The 22,701-nt window shown below is 31.1% G+C and overlaps 2 protein-coding genes across 2 annotated transcripts in view; one reads left to right on the forward strand and one right to left on the reverse strand.

Annotated features, from left to right (window-relative positions):
- The window catches only part of LOC100166378 (paired mesoderm homeobox protein 2B), a 42,079-nt gene that overhangs the window by 5,630 nt on the left and 13,748 nt on the right, over positions 1-22,701 (reverse strand). Inside the window, exons 5-8 of the mRNA XM_001942755.5 lie at positions 18,485-18,634; positions 17,108-17,274; positions 15,775-15,900; positions 1,541-1,641 (exon numbers count right to left, since the gene is read on the reverse strand). Of these exons, the coding sequence (XP_001942790.2) occupies positions 1,541-1,641; positions 15,775-15,900; positions 17,108-17,274; positions 18,485-18,634 (544 nt within the window). The remainder of the gene's footprint in view (positions 1-1,540; positions 1,642-15,774; positions 15,901-17,107; positions 17,275-18,484; positions 18,635-22,701) is intronic.
- LOC115034096 (cGMP-dependent protein kinase, isozyme 2 forms cD4/T1/T3A/T3B-like) overlaps positions 2,968-22,701 on the forward strand; it is a 125,115-nt gene continuing 105,381 nt past the window's right edge. Inside the window, exon 1 of the mRNA XM_029489783.1 lies at positions 2,968-3,169. The gene's annotated coding sequence lies outside the window, so the exon portion shown is untranslated. The remainder of the gene's footprint in view (positions 3,170-22,701) is intronic.

Consider the following 22,701-nt stretch of genomic DNA (forward strand, 5'->3'; position numbering starts at 1 on the left):
GATTGTATTAATTGATCAAACCAACATGACGGCATGACGTAAACCATAAAAGAATAAAATATCGAATAATCAATCGTCCGTAAAGAAAATTGTATATTAAAATTAATATTATTTTCAAATCAGACACTTCAATTAATTCGGAAACGCTGAGGTCGCTTTAGACTGGTCACTTAAGATTTAATCGATACGCGTAGGTAGCTAAATTTTGTAGATACGCACAAAAATGTTTAAATTGAGGTTTTTTTTCATTCTATTTTGGAATCCATATCCATCACATCCGTAGCGTATTGCATTATATTTGTCCTATCGTTTCCTTTTACACTGTATTATACATGATATAATATTCAGTTATGCAAATATATTTATATAGTTCTATTTTTATTTTTAAATAAACCTATTTTATACCCAGACCTTTTTAATATTGAATTTCGTATTATCATACTATTTTGAAGTATCATATCAGTGTATAATTTATATAGTAGATACACAGAGTATTAAAGTACCAATAAATACTACACCTTTAATAAAGGTAATTGATGAAAGGCATATTAGATAAATCGACTTCGAAACGTATACAGAAATAAAACTGATAAGTATAATTTAAGTTTAATTTCAAAGTTATAAATGAAGTGCATATTAAGTTAAATATATAGGTATACTATTTGAATGTGGTCTTTAATTTCTCTTCGTTATTTTAGTAAAATATTCTTCGATGACTAAGTGTGGTTTGTAATTTAATTTTGAGAAAGTTCAATTAAACAACTGACACTCTATTAAATAAGTAATATATTTCAAATTGAATAGTTTGATGATCCATTATCATACATTTTCGATTACACGATTCAATTTAGTGAAAATTAATTGCGGTATTTTTAACTTGACATAATTAATGTTTCATGGATTAATCATCATATTACTTTAATAAAGAGTATCTAGTATATTATAATATAATACAAATAATTACAGGTATAATAATTATTTTAATTGTATTCAATCTCAACACTCACACCAAAGAATCAGTATGTAATATATATTACAAATATAATAATTTGAGATTTTTTACTAACTTGGGTTTTTAATTTTTATTGTTGAATTTAAAAAAATATATATTTCTACCTATTAATGTATCGAATTTATTGAATATTTTCAGAATAATTTTATGTCCAAAAAAGATGCTCCGGAACTACTAAGTAGTAAGTGGTATTGGTAAATAAACCACTTTTAAGTTATTCCGAATTTCAGGCTATAATGTGTTGGTGCTATCTCAATAGACAGAACTCTATTTCGATATTTTGTGATTTTTTCATTAAATAAAGTTACGCGGAAAAGAAAGTTTGTTCATTGCTTTCGATTGAATAAATTGTTAAATTATGGGATGTTTGAATGAATTTATATTTCAACAGTTAAAAATTACAATTACCTTTCACAGTTCTTAATTAGGTACCTACACCTTACACACATTACAAGTGGAAATAATATAAATATTATGTATATTATTATGATATACGTTATACACATTGACATTGTATATGATTCTTACCTTTGAGGCCACTGAATAACGGCGATGGTAATGATCCGAAATGAGGCGGAAGGAATATTGGTCTGGATATTGCAGGGTCAGATACCGGTCTGAATCCATTTCTATTAACAAAATATAAACGATGTTATGTTAATCATGGGTAATTTAGTTACCTATATCTATAATATTAATGGTTCTTTAATCAACGATACTATATTATATAAAATTCACAATGCAGCATCCACCAACATACATTTTTAGAGTTTTTATATTGTTCTTATTATTATGTTATACATAATTTAGGCTTAAGTTTTTATTTTTTTCTATTATTTCAATTATTAATGTAATAACTCATTCACGGTATTAGATTTTTAGCGGAGCGATGAATGAATATAAGTTTTACAATGATGTGTGTGTTTGACACTATTCACGTATTTTAGACAAAATTCTTTGATCTTCAACTTCGAAGGTAGGTTCTGGTAACAAATTGTATCTAGTTGGTACCTTTGGGGAAATAAATGAAGTAATAGTACCTGCGTTACCCAGTACCAATTTTTCAAAATAACCGGTAAAACAAATAAAATATTAGAAAAACGGGAATTTTTACACAAAACTAGTTTTTAACAAAATCGACATTAGTAATTTATTGTAATTAAAAAACTAATGACTGTAGGGTGTAGGGACATGTCACCTGAAAATATTCCTATTGGAATTTACTAGACATTATATAACTTTCGAAATAGATTGTTTCTTTTTAGACTATTTATAGACATTTTAAATATTTGAATTTATTTAGGAAGCTTATTTTCGATTTATATATGCGATAACATTTTTGTTTGTGAGTAAAAAAGTTGGAAATTGTAATACAATAGTGAAGATTTATCATAGGTTGTTCTTACAAAAACTTCAAAATTTCAAAAATAGTCTCACAAGTTAAAATATCTGAAATCAAATTTAATACATCTCCAATAAACAGTCACCTACTGGCTATACTTATAGAGCGAATATCTTGTTTATTATTTTATTATTTATTTTTACATTATTTATACATTTTGACATATTATTGTATTAATATTTAAATAAGCACTAATGTACCATGCTGTTGTAAGTGGCAATAAATACTGTTTTGGTGAATTTTTATTGCGAGGGCACATATACGATATTATACTCTTATTATGGATATTTCGAAGGTATATGTCAAATTTTTTACATGGAACAAAACATATAAGAATATTATATTATATTATTATGGTATGAGAAATGTAATTTTAAATTTCAATAAACCATAGTCGGGCGTATAAAAAAACTATGTTTCAGCTGTTGCTGGTGGGGTGATTATAAAATTAATATTCCAGCGGTGGCTCAAGGATAGCCGATAGATACACAGTGGCGGCGGTGCCAAGGAATGCCCGATAACAGTATGTACTGTGCGGAATAGCATTCAGTCAGTGCGTATGGCCAAACCGATATCGGTCGTGGTTTGGTACCTAAAATATTATATTATATTGTAGTGTGTAATGACCGATTCGCGCGCGCGACACTTGCAACTGCGCAACCAATGTTCATAAAAATATTATAATTTTATACATAGATACGTCGCGTATTATGAACACCGCTTTTGGCAGACGTTTTTGTGCTTCATCGTCGGAGGTAAATCTACATTTTCTTCTTTTATCCATCATGTGGTTTAATGCGCGTCGGGGCCGTCGACATAGCATATTTAATGTGTACCTATAGGTGAAATTATAGGTAGTTAAATGTCTGTCGGTCGGCGGTGGACTCGTCGATATATAATACAGAATTACCTCGGACCAGCATCATAAATATCAATTTTTCATGTGTGAGGCGGACGGTAAATTCCTTTAACGATGGTCATATTATTCTCTATAAAAAAAAATCTTTATTGTGGGCGGGAGGGAGCCCTGTAAGTTAAAAGTCAGCTCCGTCTACATTTGGCACCACCTAAACGGCTGCTAAACCCACCACCACATGACCACCGTATAAGTATAATAATATAATATAAGCATAAGTCGGCAGTGCGGGAGACAGCGAGCGTATTAGCATTTAGCTGTACTTATCTTAGTATACCTTTACTTATACTTTTATCGGATACTATTATATAATAGCTTTTTGTTTACTCGTTTATAGTATATATTATTATATACGTTGTCCAGTGTTCGATGCTTGTATAGTATACAATGTATACCTATGTATATATAACATAATATAACGGTTACCTCTGCAGCTACACCAGTTATGCGTGCTGCGACAAAATGTATGTAAGTACGTATGTATGTATGTATGTATGTGTATGTGTGTGAGCGTGTGTACTGCAATGATGTCCTACCGGAACCGGAAGTTTTTAAAGTCCGCCGGGTACGTCCGTGGCTCTATGTAATACGATGGGGATGATCGGAGGGGCGGTCGGCAGTGCTCGTATAAACACATACGTATTATGTGTGTATATATATGGTTAATAGAGACGTCGTCGTCATCGTCGTCGTCGGTGCGGGCGTTTATATTGCACTCGGAAGGAACTGGCAAATGGCCCGGGACGACTACGGGGGCGGCGGGGGCGTCCGGATGCTGGACCGCATTGTGCAAGCAAACGGGTCTCGGCCCGGGACAATGGGCTCCCCGCGTATACACTATATTATAATTATAATATATATATGTATATTAAATAGTATATTCGTACCGTGACGCGGCTGTAATTGACGTTAAACTGTCTCTACGTCCGATGTTTTGTGAGTGGCAAGCCAGCCGCGGTCGCCGAATAACCCGTACGATTCTATAGTCCTATCTTACACCCGGTAACTTATACCGAAAGACGTGAGAGAAATATTCGTACCGCATATAATATTGCTGGGTAAGAGGGTGGAAAGGACGGGTCCGAGGTGTTATATAGTATATAGAATCGACCCCTTGAGTGGAGTGCTCAGTTTTTTTTAAAAGAGGGGGGGGGGTTATTAATTTTGGACTATTCTCAGATTCCGTTATATAAGGGTAAATATTGCTTTTGGTATCATACTATCATATAATATTTTTTATGACAAAAATAAGCAAAAGGGGAAGGTGGATAGACCCCCCCCCGTCCTTCCTCGTGAGCACTCCACTGAACCTCGTAGATACTGAAATTTCTCCACAAATGTACACGATAAATAACTGTATGACTAACGAATACACGCGTCTATATGCATATTATATGCGATTATTATTACTAAATATGTTATATGTCCAATACACCAATATCTATTATAAAATGTATGTGTCACGAAAGGCGCGCAAATATTAAAATAACTATGGAGGTCCATTTGTGCACTTTAATAAATAATAATAATATAATATTGCTGAAAGATAAATGTATTATAATAAATTATTATATTAATTAAAAATTATTATTCATTGATTAACTTCTACTTCAAATAACTTTATTTATTCAAATCATTCTTCACGCATTTTATTACAAACTGTGAGCTCATAGGCGAACACATGAACATGTTGAGTGCGACCCATTGTCTTCTTGAAGAATAAATACATTTAATAATACATATTATATTATATATATATTTAGCCCACGTCGCTCGTTGTCTCTGTTATTCTCGTGATAATAATTTATATGCCTTGGTATAGTAAGGGGTATCCTAAATTCTTAACACATTTCTAACAAATTAATTGTACGTAGGTATAAAAAAATAAATTGGAGGTGAAATAAAGTATAATTTGCTTTTTGTAATTTTAATGCATATATTTTAATATTACAATAAATAGAATAGGGATCGTAACGCATAATATTATATATGAAAGTAGGTATAATGTATGTACTATACTCGTATTATGTATTTTTACAGATATTAAATTACTCCAGAGATTGCCCTTATTTGTTGGAAAGATTCGATTTTGATTTTCTAATTAATACCAAATATACCTGCTAGATACCTAATAGGTATACCTACTGGACCGTTTTTTGAATAATAATGTTTCTAAGACCTATTTACAATCATCATCTGAAAATATACTGATGGGCTATGGCAATAGTAAATAGTAAATATTATGGAAGCTAATTTTATCTGATAGTTAACGATACCTATGCTTATTTTGCTATATTTATAGGAAGTGAATTTTAATACATAATTAATTGTACTAACTATAGTTTTTATTGTAATTTTTACATCGGTACTACACATTTTATATATTACATAGAGATCGTTTTATAAATGAGTTTTGTCCATCAATAAATAAATAATAATAATAATAATATAGTATTTTATTTACGACAGCCAGATTCCCGAACAATTATATTATAATATAATATGTCTAACAAATATTATTTTTTTATATTATATAATGACAATAAATTGACAAGTGTACGTCATGCCAAACACAAGACAAAAATGCGTGTTAAACGATATTGGCACGTACCTACGTCGTGTTTGTGATTATATTATATTACCTGTTACAATACGCGAGGAATGCGTTTAATTTTGATTTTACGTGCTTGCGGAAGGATTCGAAATATCGGATACCCCTCCTCGCAATTTCGCTGGCGCACACTCAGCTGCGTTTTGGGTGATCGAAACCCTCGACACGATCGCGCGGTCCTATTGTTTATTTCGCTCGCGTTTTGGGTGACAATAACGCGATACGTATAAATACGCTATAAACAGCCGATGGCGACGTCAATGAGTCGAATATTTTATACACTTCGGCAATATTGCTTACAGCGCACGGTTATAGGTCCGGCGCTCGAATTGGGAAAGACCATAAGCGGAAGAGCTCAATCTAACGATGTAAAAAACAGCGTACCAGGTGCAAAATTATTTAACACAGACTCGCGGGGATGAAGTCCTATCATTCCTTTTACCGCCCAGGCATCACTACATTTATAGTTACTACTGCATGTCCGCATATTAATAAATTAAAAATATAATACATGTTAATATGTAAATCTATGTTCACCTAGGTACAGTTCATAAATTTAGTTGTCGCTTAAAAAAGCCAACATTTAAAAACAGTGATCAATAATAATAATAATATAAGCAGTATAGATAAGTTAGAATTATTATAGTGTTCGTCGAGAGAGAAAGAATCGTTAGTCGGATGGAGTGGGTTGCTTGTGGGGCGTGACTATTTTGTATAAAAACGGTATAGAAGCGCACGGCTTTAATAAACAAACAAACTAATTTAAACTCAATAATCGACTCACCTGACCTATTAAACAAACTTCATTTTGGAATCCCAGTTTTTAATTCATGTAGTCTACCTATTCCCCTTTCATATCCTTTTTTGTTTTGTGAATTATTTGTGAAACAGTCCTATTTTATGAATGGTGAGAACGATTGGTTGATGTTTTTATAATTTATTCTGTTCTGTACTGAAGCTTTCAGATTACTATCTAAATTTGTATTGGGTTCGTCCAGTTTCATAATAATAAATAAATAAAATAAACTGAAATCAAAAATTCGGTCATTGGCAAAAATGTAAATCCAAATTTTAAGAAAAATTAATTTGAGAATTAGCTTGAGCGTTCCTCCTTGTTCCACTAAAAAAATAGTTGAGGTAACCCTACAAAAAGTAAAGAAGCTCCGTTCCCCGGCGCACCCTTCTACCAATTCGAGCACTGGAGCCTTAAATGGATCTATGTAATATAGGTACTGCATTTATACGTGGGCAGAGGCATTTTTTTCTCGTCTTCTCTTCAACGCGCGCGTTAAACGAAAGTACCGCCGCGGGCAAACATAATTTGGATAATTTGCAAATTGGCATCAGCAAGCCAGCCGCTAACGAGAGGAGATATCCACGTTAATTAGATCGAATTAGATTGCAGCGCGAGGGACGACGGCCTCTGTGTGGCTGTATATACATATATATACACTTGGTCGTTGTTGTGGAGGAAGGGTTGGTTGTGTAGATGGGGGTTGGGCGAGGGCGTAGAGTCTGTGCAAAAAGGGCGGGGGCGGGTAGGTATATGTATATGTATATATATATATATATATATAATGTATAGCAAGCCGATACTGTATAACGTTATTTAATAAAGGCGCCCGCCAGTGGCTGGCCGGGCGGGACGAGGGGCCTTTGACATCGTTTCTTTGAGCGCGGCGAGCGAATTATCATATTTTTAAGCCATCAAAAGGAACGCCGCCGCCACCGCCGCCGCACTCGGATACATAACTTGGGAGTTATGAAATAAAAGGAAAAACTGCTTTTCCGCCGCTCCCGCTCCCGCCCCGCCGTTGGGTAATAAAATTCAATTTGCTCCAATATCAAACGACGCAGGTAGGTACTGAATAAAAAATTTCCAGCGAATTCTCTCTGCCACCCAACCCACTCTCCCTCTCCCACTCTGCCCGTGACCAATCTCGCTTGCCATACCTCCGGCCACCCACTTACTCACTACTCAATATATTATACAGCAATAATAAGTCAAAAGAACTTGATGGAATTTTTCGAATAAAAACTTTTTCTTCTTGATCCTACCGTTTTCTTTCTCTTCCCATTTTTTCCATTTTTATTTTTTTTTTATTTTATGCAAACTTTTCTTCAATGTGAACATTTTAACATTATTATCTCATCGTTATATTTCCGTCTTTCTTTATAAACTCGTTAACAGTTACATTTTTTCATTTTATTCATACCGAATATTTCATTTCTTTTTCTTGTTTTCTATCTTATTAACGTTGGGGTTTTGAAAATAATCTAATAGTAGGTACCTAGGTAGGTAGTGTAGCTGGTATGACTATATATAATATAAATAATTATATTAAATGATACTGACATGCCGTAACCGTATACGTATCAAATAATAATCATAATAATTGTGTATAAGTATAATATTATATAATTATTATACAATATTATACTTATTAACGGTATATTGACATATTGCCGTATTGATATAATGGTATCTAATTGTAATCGAATATTATATGCCGATAGGCTGTAGGGATGTGCAGAATCATAGATATATTTGTATCTTGTAGCTTTTAACATTTGTTAAATGTATCTGGTAACTTGCACTAAATACTTTTTTCTTTGAAGCAATTTTTTTTTTATTTGTTTGCGTAAAGTAAGGAAGTGAAGGAACATTTTTTTTTTTAATTTGTCTCATGTTATCTCATATTATACAGCTAATTAATGGAATCACAACATTAATCGTCAAACAAGTTTAAAAAGGATTACATTTACAGTATGTACCCATAGTAAAAGTTGATTTTTAATTTGAAACAAAAAAATAACAATCATTGAACGCAATGGCGTTTGTGTGGCCCTTTAGGTAAAGGCTAGATTAAAAGCAGGTGGTTCAGTTCTGACTTCTGAGCATCACAATAATGTGGGTTCATTCTTAAGCTTTCAAGTTAATTGAGAAGTATTTTACATTTTATAAATTTAACTTATTATAGTATAGTTGTTTTAATAAATGTAACTTGTGTCTTTGAATAATCTTTGATCCAGTAGGTTGTATTTAGTATCATTGTATCAATATGATATCTAAAAGGTTGAAGATATCCAAATATTTTTTTTAAGTATCTTGCCCAACCATGCCGATAGGTATGTAGAGACCAATATTACATATTACTCTTGTTGTACAAAACAAATGGAGATATTTGCATACAATTTTATAGTTATTTGTTATGTTTGATTTATATATATATATATATATTTATTTATAAATAAATAAAATATATTTGTATTTTATTTAAAGCATATTTTGTAGTATTAATGGGCAGAAATAGACTGATGTAGCCTGTTTATTAAAAACATTTAGTGATTCAGCTATTTCGAATTTGGAAAGGGCTCGATTTGAAACGTTTCTCAATAACCAAAATATGTGTAGAGTTCAGACGTTCGACAAACGATAGATAATCAATTAGAAGTTTTGTTTTGGACAAATGCTTAACTTCTTACCTAATTTGACTAAGCCCAACAGCTAAATTCAATAGATTCTAACGACTCGCTACATAGATACGTGACTTCATTTTTCAATTGATTTTTTTTTTTGGTGTATCAATAAAGGACAACATAATATAAAAAGTCTCATATTATTATTTACAGATTTTCTTATGTTATATTTACAAAAGTCTCATATTATGATAAAATTTTCCAGTGTAATATTAAAATATTTTATTTAGTATTCAACTTTTGTGTTGTGTTTCTTTTTTTACTTATTAATGAAATAGGATAAAATGCGAAAAAATGTATCGTTTATCATTAAACAATAATATTTTATAATTAGCAACATCTCCCCACGCTGTATAACAAAATATAAGAAAATAACCATAAAAATAAACCGTAGATTTTAAACGTTGAATAACATTTAGTATTGTATTTTCTATCATAATAATAAAATCTCATATCGAGTTGGTAATACTACTTGGCCGAGTACTTGGTTATTAAAATTCTATAAAACCATTGTTTCGGTTAATTCACAAAATATTTGTATGCGCAAAACAAAATAATAATTGAAGTTGACTGTTGAGCGATGTTCAATAGAAATAATTATCAAAATTCGTTAAGTATATGTTGAGTAATGCCTACACATTTAAGACATATTTTATAATATATATAATAATATGTATATATATTATAAAGAGTAATAATTCAAATAAATGTTTCTTATTGTTTTTGCTTAATTGCGGGTGCATTTAATAAATAAATTAACGATGAAATGTTGAAAGGAAAGTTTCGATGTAATTCGTTAGAGTGGATATATATTCGGTACTCAAATGATATTAGACATTTTAAAGTTCATAATTCAACTCGGGTAAAATGTAAATTAACCGAAACAAAGAGAAAACGGAAGTAGAATTAGATCTGAGTAAATTACAGAAATTGTTTTCATCATGAAATTCGCGGCAACTGATTACGCCGTCTGTTATTGCTATAATAATAATAATTATTATTTATGCACGACATAATGATATATTATTATAATGTCGTACGCGCAATTAAAAATATTTTACCGAACCTCTATATTATTATATCTCGATTACGTTCTCATCAATGCAAACTATATACATATATAGGACTATACGAGTTTATAATATGTAAATACTAAATATACGTACCTATCGGTATCGGTATTGGGATTATAATTTTTGGCAGTAAGTTTATATTAAACTGTACACATTGCGCGATAGGATGTAATTTAATTTCTGAGCGTTATTTACCAACTATTGCTATTCAGTACACAACATTTTCCGTAAAATCATTTTATTAATGCATGACGGAAAGCTTTCAATAATTCGTACAAATACGTAAAATCTAAATTTACCATGTAAATATTATTTTTTGATGTTATAATATACAAATTGTGTATCATTTTTAACTTCAATATTGATTTTGGTGTATATAGGTACCTACATACTGTTTAATATAATAATATGTATAGGTATACACAAGAAATACCATATAAAAATAAATAATTGAAAATTAATTTGGAAATAAAATTGTATTGATATAATATAATATATTGTATATTACTATTATATAGGTATATTATTATTTATTATACATACCCATTACCCACTGCAGTTTATTCAAACATTTTTAAAATATCGAAATTTAAACTATTAAATATATTTGTTTTCAATTATTAAATAATTATAAGAATCATTAAGTTAAAATATTATTTTTAATGCTGAATATCGGGGGTCAGCAACATTTTTGATGTAAAAAGCCGAAAAATAAAATATACCTATTTCACGGGCCACAATTTAAATATTGTAGGTACCTTATCTTATTTTAAACAAAAATGTATAGTCATATTAAATTTAGTTTATTTAAGTTCATTATATTCTCAAGTATATTAATGTAAAGGCCCGTGTCGGCCTGACCATGGTCGCTGGGTGGCAAACGTGGCCGGCGCCCTTCCGTTTTTTTTCAGGGTCTCTTAAATTTTATATTTGCTTGGCATGTTTTTGGTCTATGTAGTGAGTAGGGACTCGGTAAAGTATCTATCAAAATATTTAAACGTACGATTTTTCTTTACAGGGCCCAAGGCCGTTTATTATGGGGTCCGTTTAATCTGATCCATGGGCTTTTGGTGTCCGTGAACACAAAATTAGGTTGACAATGTTTCTACAAAGAACAACGTATTAATTCACTGTTTTCAGTCCTTACTATTTTAATTCGTATGGTTTTTATACATAATATGTCTATACAAATTATACATATTACTCGTGGGGCCAAATAAAATTGCTATGCGGGTTGCCGACCCTTGCTATACATTAATAAATCGTTGTAAATTTAAAAAATCTATAACAGATCTATTATTATTTATATATTGAGGTATATAAAAATGTATAATCACTTAAATCTGACAACCGTACTTGATTTATACTTCAATAACACAACAATCATAAGAACAAGATTGTGGAATCATAAAGGTAATATAACTAATATCATACATCATATAACTAATAACCAATAAATACACATACAATAACAATGCCGAAATTAAAATTTTTATACTAGGTGTCATACTCGAAAACACGTGTAAAACTATTAACTAATATATTCTCGCCGTTTTAAAAACAATAAGTTCGGAAAAAACATTATTTTGGTTTACACATTTTTGGATATAATATCGTATCTGATATTATGATTTGGACTTATTTCCTTATGATCAGAGGTATGTTTAATAATAAATTATAAACGATTTTGTAGGAAATCTCCTAAGTTTCAATTTGGTACCAAAAGATCGTGTTTTTTCGTATGACGATGACGGCAGCATTAACAATTATCAAAAATTCGTAAATTAAATTTTATAGATTAAGCATAATAAGATAATACATAGGTATTTAATGTCAATTTCAATTATAATATTTTCATAATTTTTAATAAGGAATGCAAACAATGCTAATGGCAATGTTGCATACACAATCTTGCGGAATCGAGTACCTACCTAAAATAATTTATTATATTGAATTATATACACATGAATTGAATTTGCGGAATCGTCCTTTAGACCAAACGACATTTAGGGTAAGTACGCGGGTAATGTCGACATCATTTGACAAAAAAAAAAATACGTCCCACTAAATATATATATATATATGTAGCAACTATATTATAGCCAACTATGGACATCGCTATATCATCGTATGATATCGTTAACACCGACATTGCATTTACTCAATAGAAATCGCACCCGGCGCGTAAATGTATAATATTACGTACTACATAACACTGCACGATTCAAATCGAATTAACGCGCGTCGCTTACAACGGTTATACGTTATTATTGTTATTGTTGTATTATAAATTATAATATTATTATTATTACTATACGACAATCGTCGATACACTATAATAATAATAAAATAGCCGTCACACAGTTTTCGGTGGGGTGTGTGAGTGTGCGTGGATTAGTGGGATGAGGACATGAGGTTGTCGGACTCGTGCTCGGCGCCCGTAGTTCCGTAGTCCTCGCGGACCGTCGAAACCGAATTATTCGGTAACCTGAGACCACCGCCGGTGTAGGAGGCGGCACGTGTGCGCGCGGCGCGCCCGCGTGTGTGTCTGTGTGGCGCTGCAGCACGTGCGCGCTTGTCACCGAAAGAAAAACTTTTCCACGTTAATAACACCATAATACCGACGATTGTCTCCGCCGGTTGAGGATTTTGAGAGCAGTGATCGTTTTGTCCTCGCAGGGGCGACAAACAACAGTAATAATAATAATAATATTATTATTATATATTTTACGCGCGTTATACGACGAGGGTGGGCGGTCGCGCGCCTGAGGATTGACATGTGAATCGCTCTCGCTAAAACAATATATTATTATAATACGCGACTGGCGACCATTATATTTTGTGTGTATACGTCTTATATGCAAACATTACAAACAATATCGTACAGTTCGGTTTTAATTATTTAATCCCCTGGATCCGACCACCCCGAGGATAAGTAGTATTACTATTATTATTTTTCGTTGTCCTTCACATCCGTCGACGACTCGGCTAATTTGTGTCAGTGGTTATAAAGAATTATAAACGAATTATAAAGAATCAAACAAACACATTAGAGAGTTTTTGCACAACGCTGGTAAAACAATCCGGTAAAAATAACGTTTGGTTAAATTATACCGTAATATATTAACGTTATAGTGGCAACTTTAGCTTTTGCATTACTGGATATAATATTATATTCCGTTAAAATATTTTATCATATTGTAAATATTATAACCATAACCAATATTAACCATTGACATATAAAAAGATTTATAACAGTAACCTTTTTGATATCAACATTTTAGATTCGTAAAAAGCAGGATACCAAAATCCAGTGACTGATAAAGAAAACTGTAATCTGTAACTTCGACCAAAATCACAGACTAGAATACTAGATATTATAACCGATTGATGAGATATAACCGATAATAACCAGCAATACGGTGCCCGTTAAAATAATTAAAATAACCGATTACGATCATCAAATAACCGTACCGATATTTGGTGCGCATGCGCTAAGGCTTGTTTTGGTACATAACGTTAACGGGTTCATACGTTATTTTTAACCGGTGTTGTGCAAAAACTCTCTATTATTAGTTAGCGCCGTCACAAAAATTGCCCTTCAAATATTGAAACCAACATTTCGTAAAAACTAAATATTATAATTTATATTTTATAAGGTGGGTACTCAAGAAATACTGCAGTTTTCCAAACGCGTGCTGCAAATAGGTATAAGAACATTGCAGTGCTGAGGGAAGTTAGATATTATGACAATATATTATTTAAAAAGGTATTTGAGGACGTGATAAATCAACTGAGGTAAAAGAAAAAACCGTAAACAATAAACTAAAATTGAAAAGATATAAACATCGAGTGTATATATAAACTATGTGACATGACTAACGTGTATACGAATTTATTAATGGAATTCTAAAAATTTCAATTGAAATATTTATAAAAAAAAACCCACAGAGATTATGTCAAAGTAAAGAAAAAATTACTGATACTAAAGTTGTAAAGAAAGTAAATAGGATGTAATAAAAGGAGTCAAGGGCTGGCGCAGAACTAGAAAAATAAACAAGATATATGGAGCGTTTGGACAGATGAAATAGATTGTGTAAGTTTGAACTATATGTATTATATAAAACGTTCTTTAGATAGTTTAGATGGTATAAAAAAAAGAAAATTCTACACCCAGTATTTAAGAGGACGTAGAAGTCTGAAAAAAACTATTTGTGGATATAATTACGTAGGTATTAATTATTAAAATCTTTATTTGCATTACGAACGACTATAATGGAAAAGGGTTTATACTTTATACACACCATAGGTAATCTATATAGTGATTGTAATACTATTAACGCTATTAAAACATAATCGTCACAGTTTTGTGTAAAAACATGTTAATCAAAATGCGTACACACTACACGTGGTACATACACACCTCTTGATCTATAGAACGTGCTCTCTTGGGAAATTAAGAAATGCATGTATACTGCGTTACTTACAATTAGCTTAATTTTATCATATCGTATATATCTATATACATTATAAACACATATGAAGTCTGAGGGGAGTTGGTAGAACTTTATTTAAATTATCTACTCATTATCCTTTAGACAGTATTAAATTATCCACACATAACATATTTAAATTCAAATTAATGTGTTGTTCGAAACATCTATAATATTTATTTTACAATTAACGTAAGATAAATATTATAAATATTATACATACCTACCTACATATTATTATAACGTGTTCATTTTGGTGGATACGTTCAAAATTATATTTTAAATTCAGATTAAGTTTAATAATATAGTGATTTTTTTTTTTTAATGGTTAATTTTTCACGTTGTATTTAATTTGTCAACGTAATCGATACACGTACTTGAAAACCAACTCGATGTATATAATATTATAATGCGATTTTACATAATAAATTAGCGATAGGGAGAAAAAACAAGCAAAAAAAGTTGGCTGCGACAACCGCGTCACTGTGAGAGCGACCCTTCAGAGAACACCCCAGTGGCGGGTCTTTTGTTCAATTTCGGACAATCTGCTAACACAACAATTTTGAGAGAAAAAAGGGTAGCCTAGCCATAAGCCACACGAACATATATACGCGTAAACGCCATCTGTTTAGTGGTTGGTACATGTACGGGTGTAATATAAATAAATAAAGCTTGTTGGTTTTTTTTTTTTAACACGAATAACCCGCAGGTATTGAACGAATGAATGGTTTTGGTTTTTCGCAAGGATCATGGTTAATCTTTTGACAAATTGCAGTAATTTACTTACCCTTCGGAAGAGAATGGAGTAAATATTGAATGATTGAATGTTGACGTTGCTACACTGATGGGTGGTCGGATTTGCGAAGGACTTAGGCTAGGCGTCGGCGAATCTGGCACCACAACGGTTCCATTCCTGAAACAAAAATCCCCAAAAATTTTTTTTCAAATTCAACAATAAAAAAATATACTCATGAAAACATTTCAAATAGTCACGTCCTTAAATTATTTTTGTACTATAAAAAATGCAATCATTACTAGTGTTATTATCATCATTGTCACTTGAGGAAAAAAACGCGTGTCAGTGTATATACTTCCATCGCCAGCCATTCGAATTGATTGTTTAATTGGCTCAATTACCAAGTATAATTTGAATTTATCTTCACTTAAACTGCATTACGATTTATTAACAACAATTGGACGCGTGGCATAACAAGCGCTACACACCATTTCGAATCGAATGAAATTAGCCAAGGACACTTGTCATTCGCTTTAATGGCATATTATTTTATGTACACAGCGTCGTATAATATACTTATTACATAAAATAAAAAGGGGACTATTTTCATTTTTCAAACACTTCACACATTGACACTAGATACTAATTTATTGTCAAAATTCGAAACAAATTAAGTTTAACCGCAATGTGTAAAACTAATTTGTTCCATAACTAGGTACCTTCATATTTGTGTGGAACTGATTATAACTTTTAACGAATGGTGCCGTTCTCACTGATAAATAATATATATCAAACAGTATACGAGCAAAATCTAAATAATTTGGTAAAAAAAGTAAATTAAATTTAACTAAAAAGTGAATTTATATAGGTATCGTTATGATTTATGTTTAATTTCCAACATATATTATACAATATATAAGTAGAGTTGCCTATTTAATTAACGTAATAATCCGTGATTTTGTATAATGATTTATACTTATATAATATGTATATCATAATATATAGTTTTTAACCTATACAAGCCACAATACTTTAAATTTACCATCGCGTATAGATCCAATAAAAACAATTTAATTGACTTATGATATATACCATGCGGGATGCATTTAAGATCATATTATTATCATTAAAAATTAAATATCCCTTTATAACAACAATCTCGGTAATATATATATTTTTTTAAACGGGAGGCAGGCATTTAAAAGATAAAAATATTTTGTGGTAGGTATAGAAAAATAACCATTGCATTCATAGTTTAGTAAACACAACTTTTTCGAACTTCGGTCAAAACTATAATATGGCCTGATAGATTTCACCATAACTGACTACCGACTATATCCTTGCAACCCGACATGTGACAGATAACAAAATACTAAAAACTAACCCTGTTGGCGATGGTGACGTTGGCCTATCGTCTGGACCGCCGTTCATGCCACAGCTGGCAGGTGATTCGCTTCTGTCCGATATGTGAACAGTACTGGTACGTGCATCTTCGTCTGGCTCGCTGCCACTATGTCCATCGTCTCTCTGTTCGCCTTCTAATGCGTTAGCCTATACACAAGTAAGACAATAATCATTGTACAACACTACAATAGTATACATGTACACGGGAAAAATAATAAATATTAAAATACAAACATTATTATTATCGAATGAATGAGTTTTTTTACAAGTCCGGCTAAAAAGAATTATCGTGTCGGTATATATTGTACTTGTTTTATTTTTCATTTTAAAACATAATATAATGGCAAAGTTATTTATGGTTGAAAAATGATCATCCGGAGGAAACTGTGGTAATACTGTCGTTTTTATTCGGTTTCATGATTTATGACCCGCGGGTCCGGTTAATAAATAATACATTACGTCCGCTGTGAAAACGAGCGTCGTAAAAAGAAGAAATGAAATAAATATGGCGCCGTCGACCATCTTGGTTAACTGTAAAGTCGGTTTTTTTTTTATTCTACAGTTCGCCCTTTTTTTTATTTCCATTTTTCCTTCATTTTTTTTTCATTTTTTAATGCTTGTTTGTTTTTTAAGCGACAACTGGAAACTATTTGCTTGACATTAACGAAAAAGCGTTAAGAGATTATTAACTGGCGACAATAAATCAGCAGGCGCGATGACAAGCGACTCGGGTGATAAATATATGAAGGAAAACCGCTGCGAACGCGCGTATAACGCCGTCGCGCAGTGTTCGGTTATACATTAAAAAGGGTTAAGATGACATCATCGTAACACCATAAATTTGGATATGCTCTACGTAAAACACCTGAGGCAAATTAAACTTAACGGATAAATCAAAAACCCCGTCATCTCCCTCCATTATATTTAGGTTCGTTTACTGAAAGGGTTTTCTATAAATAAATAAATCTACACGCGGCGAACACAACATTCTGCACCAAGATTTGTGGCTGAAACCTCTTATTGTTATTGCATATTGTCTGCTGTTGCATTTGGTCATATTTCTCAAAAGATATATATCTTACTGGGGGCTTTTCGAATATTATATGTATCATAAAACGCGTGTTTTTATGACAAACGGCCGAAAGCTTGAAAGTTTGTCGTTCTCGTTTTTGAACGTGACAACGTGATGTGCTAACAATATATTGTATAATAAATTATATACTCTGAACATTATTATTTGCCTACATTTTTGTTACCGTCAAACATAAAACTTTTAAGATATACCTAAATATCTTGTCAAAATTCGCCGCAGGGAAAGTTTATTGTTTTTTTTTTTAAATTATTATGATTAACATACTTTTGTGGACGGTGAATGTTGCATATCCTTAGCCATATGATCCAGCTGTTCTTGTAGTGAACCAGTCCTATCGTGTTCTTCTCGTTTTCGTTGCTCTTCTTTCAGGCGTTCGGCTTTTCTCCATTTCGCTCTACGATTTTGAAACCAGACCTACGGACCAAAAAAAAAAAAAAAATGTTAAAAAAAGTTATATCATAATTTATAATTCGTTATTATTTTAAAATTTAATAGTATGTGGCGTCTATACCTAATGGTCTAGCAATAATAATACACACACAAATTATTAAAACTTTTGATAATTATTGCACGTTGCAGCAGATAATACTTATCGGTATATTATAATATTTCAAATTTCAGTACAATTGCACAACAACAACGAACCTGTATAATATGTATGGTAAATACACTAAAAATCGATATTCGACATTTTGACGTTAAAAGCCCCCTTTCTAAAATTTCATAAAGTATATTGAAAATATTTATTCTCATTTTATTTTTCCTATTCCGTCAGCTGCCGAATCGAGAAACATTGCTTAATAAATAAACGTCCGCAAAACACACGCACGACGTCAAGGAGCCATCATTTGGTTTGTGTTGTCTTGTTCGCTCGCGGGGCTTCTTATTCCACTCTCCGGCTGTTTAAAACTTTGCTGGTTATTGTTGCTGAAGCCGCGTGAATACCCCGCACTCAGGGCCCTAGCGGCACAGCCTCTTCCACGAATATAACCCATTTGGGAATCAAAATGCGCGGCTGTCAAATAAACATCAATAACACCAACGGGGTCGTGGTATCAATTCGTTAAGTGACGTAGAGTCCGCGCCAAAGCCACAAGAGACTCCCAAAGAACCCTTGAAATTTTTTTTTTTTTTAAAGCATATCTCGCGTGCAACGCCACCGTGTGTGTAAGTAAAGTAAGGAGTATGCCTCCAGGAAACGGCGTGTGTCTATGCTTGACACGAGAGGGAACGAATGTAGTTTTATTCGTCTGTGTTTAGTGCTTTGTTTCCAAGTGCGACTCTTACTTTGCTCGTGTTATACCACGCGGTCGAGTGCGTCAGCCTCCAGGAGCGTTTGAAAAATTACCCGTCGAAACAGACATAATTTGTACATAAGTTATAGTTTTAACGAACAGCTACTGCAGATTTTCAGTTGCTAAGATTAAATGCTAGTTTCAAATGGAAATTCCAGGAGGTCAGGGGTATAGGTAACAATTTGTTTGTATTATAAATTTTAAACCGAGGGACAAAGAACAACCGGTAGACGTAAATTTAGATAATGGAAACATTGTAATCTTATTATATTTTATAGTATTTTTAAATCGAGAATTTAAAACATTTTTTGAAAAAAAGGCATATTAGGTGTATATATATCTTGATAAGTACCTACACTTCGTTGTTCAGGTTTTAATTGGAATTTACAAAATGATTATGGAAGTATAATTTAAATCATGCAATTTTAATGCATTATACGTTTGTAATTAAAATTCTCTGTTTTTTCTATTAAAGTATTAAAATTTAAATCATTCAAATCTTGCAAAAAAAAAAAAATAATAATAATAATAATAATAATAATAATAAAACGCGAGGATTTAAGAAATGTAATTAAAATTCGTATTTTATTAACGCGTATATTCACAAAAACGATTATGTTATGTAATACGCATATAATAGGTACAATCGTTTTTGTAATATTAATACATTTTTCGAATAATTAATCATGCAATTTGATATTTTTATGCTTATCAATTTAAAAACTTTAAAAAAGATATAAACGAAACATATACTTCAACGTACAGAGCATATTACATCAGTGTATGTTGCGTACATATAAAAAATAATTTTAAAAAGGAAATCACAAAACGGATATATTACATAACCGAATTCTCTAAGGGTTTTGTGGTCTCCTTAGGTGTACCGTATGTGCTGCATCGCACGAGACATTAATGGTCCGAGACAAGTAAAACTATATTGACATTTGGGTAGCCTATTAGCTGTCGGATTACATTGAAATCGAAAATCACCCCTAGGCTCCCTTAACCCTCGTTGGTTAAAAAAAAAAAGAACCCTAATATTTTATGTCTGCTTTTCGCAGAGGTAAGATTTACACTCGAAATAATTCTAAAGATAAATTTATATGGTTATACGAGTATACATAGCTTAGATGAGGTTGACTTTTTCAATTTTATTTCACGAATCACCTGTGTTATTGCGTGATACCCATATAGGTATAGACAATTTTATTTTAACGTGTTATTCGTCAATAATTTCCGAATAATTAACTATAAACTAATTAATTTTATGTAAGTTTTAAAATATTTTAATATATATATTAATAAACAGGATTTTGAATTGGTAGAAATTAACATAGTTTTGGAAATATAATATAACGTCCGGTATATAGGTACACTGGCTTAAAATGAATATTTGAGTACCTATGTATTATACGTTATTAGATTACGATTATTGAGTTAAGCTTTAAAATATCATTAAATATTCAAAGTGTGTTCATTCTGGTGTTTTAGAATCAATAAATTGTTTATTGATTCCGATTTAATATTAAAATTAAGTAGATTTAAAGTTAAAATAATATGTGATTATGTGAACCAAACATGTATACCTATTATTTTATTTATTTATTTTATGTCACATTATATTTTTAATTATATTTGTATTTAAGTTTAGTTTTTAGCAAGATAAAAAATAAATTGTATACTCTATTATATATAAATAGGCACTAAATAATCAAAATAAATTAAAATTTACGTTATTTTGGCATAGGCCCCTTATTATTTTATTCTTCTAATATCTACATTTAAAAAAAAAAAATAAGAATTGTTTTATTTTTAATATGTTTTTGCAAATATTTTTGTCATTTTAAAAAAAATTAAAGATTCGAAACCATGTAGTGACTAGTGACAATATTTTATTTATTAGTATGTTACAATATAATATTAGAAAAATTATAATTTATATTTTTTTTACTTCGTATTCCAATCATAATAAAAATGCTTGTAATGTATTTTTTTAATTAGACACAAAACAATCTTGGAGTGATATTATACCTACTTAATACCTACATTTCTCAATACAGTTTTAAAATATATACAAATGTACAGATCATGAAATCTGTCGAAGTTAAGTTTCAACGATTATTATATTTGTAGTTTTATGTTTTGGTTTAAATAAATTAGCTATGCGCTTTTAAACTAACTACTAGGTTGATGTAGAAACTGAGAAGTTAGAGGTATAAATTCAATTGTATAATAAAACATACTTACTTATGTAAAGCCTTGTTAAAAAAAAAAAAAAAAAACAATAAAGAAAGCTTCTCTTTAGAACAGCTTGAAGGCAGGAAGCCTTAACATTATTATTAATTATCATTATTTTGTGTTGCACTGAGATAGGGGTCTGTGATGGAGTGTCCAACACTAATTGACGGCCGACGACCTCCCAGACGTCAAAACAATGCCTCCAATTACTGGTTGTGTTAGTTTCAAGGGTCAGCAGAAAAAAGTGTTTTTGATAATTATATTTTTGCAAGACAAAAGATGAAAATTCTCTGCTTAAATAATTAATGAGGAAAATAACGTTTTTTCGTAGCATGTGCACATTAATTATTATTATTCAGATGTATACTTAGAGATTTGTTTTGAATTTAATCTCACTTTAGGAATAAATAACTCGAGGATTGGAATGTTTTTTAAAATTAAATTCGTAGCCTATAATAAAATACACAGTTGGTATACGTAGTTGGTTTAAATTGCATAGATTATAATAATATATTCGAAACTTTAAACATTTCGATAGCCATAAGTTTTTCACTTTGTAATTTTATATTTTCTTAAGTTTAGACACCAACTTGGTTTGGTTCTAAAAAACAGATAGAGAAAGTTTATAGCATAAATCTATAATGTATCGAAAACCAAATACATAAAATGAGTAGGTAGTTGTTTATATTTCTGTAATTGATTAAACATTAAAATCTAACGAGTTAATTAGGTGTAATTTTTTAATTGGCACCGCAAAGAAATGTTAATAACTTACATAAAAATAATAATGAACGTTATACAATTTCTTGGATTTTAATTTTTATTCTTATTTTTATCTGCTTATTTATGTTTTCTCGTTGAAACTTATCTTGCACTTATAAATAATACTCGTCGACACATTCTTGCTTTTGTTTTTATTTTAGACCTAGTAGGTATCAAAGTTTAAAT

The sequence above is a fragment of the Acyrthosiphon pisum genome, chromosome A2 (assembly GCF_005508785.2).
Source record: "Acyrthosiphon pisum isolate AL4f chromosome A2, pea_aphid_22Mar2018_4r6ur, whole genome shotgun sequence".
Taxonomy (NCBI): Eukaryota; Metazoa; Arthropoda; class Insecta; order Hemiptera; family Aphididae; genus Acyrthosiphon; species Acyrthosiphon pisum.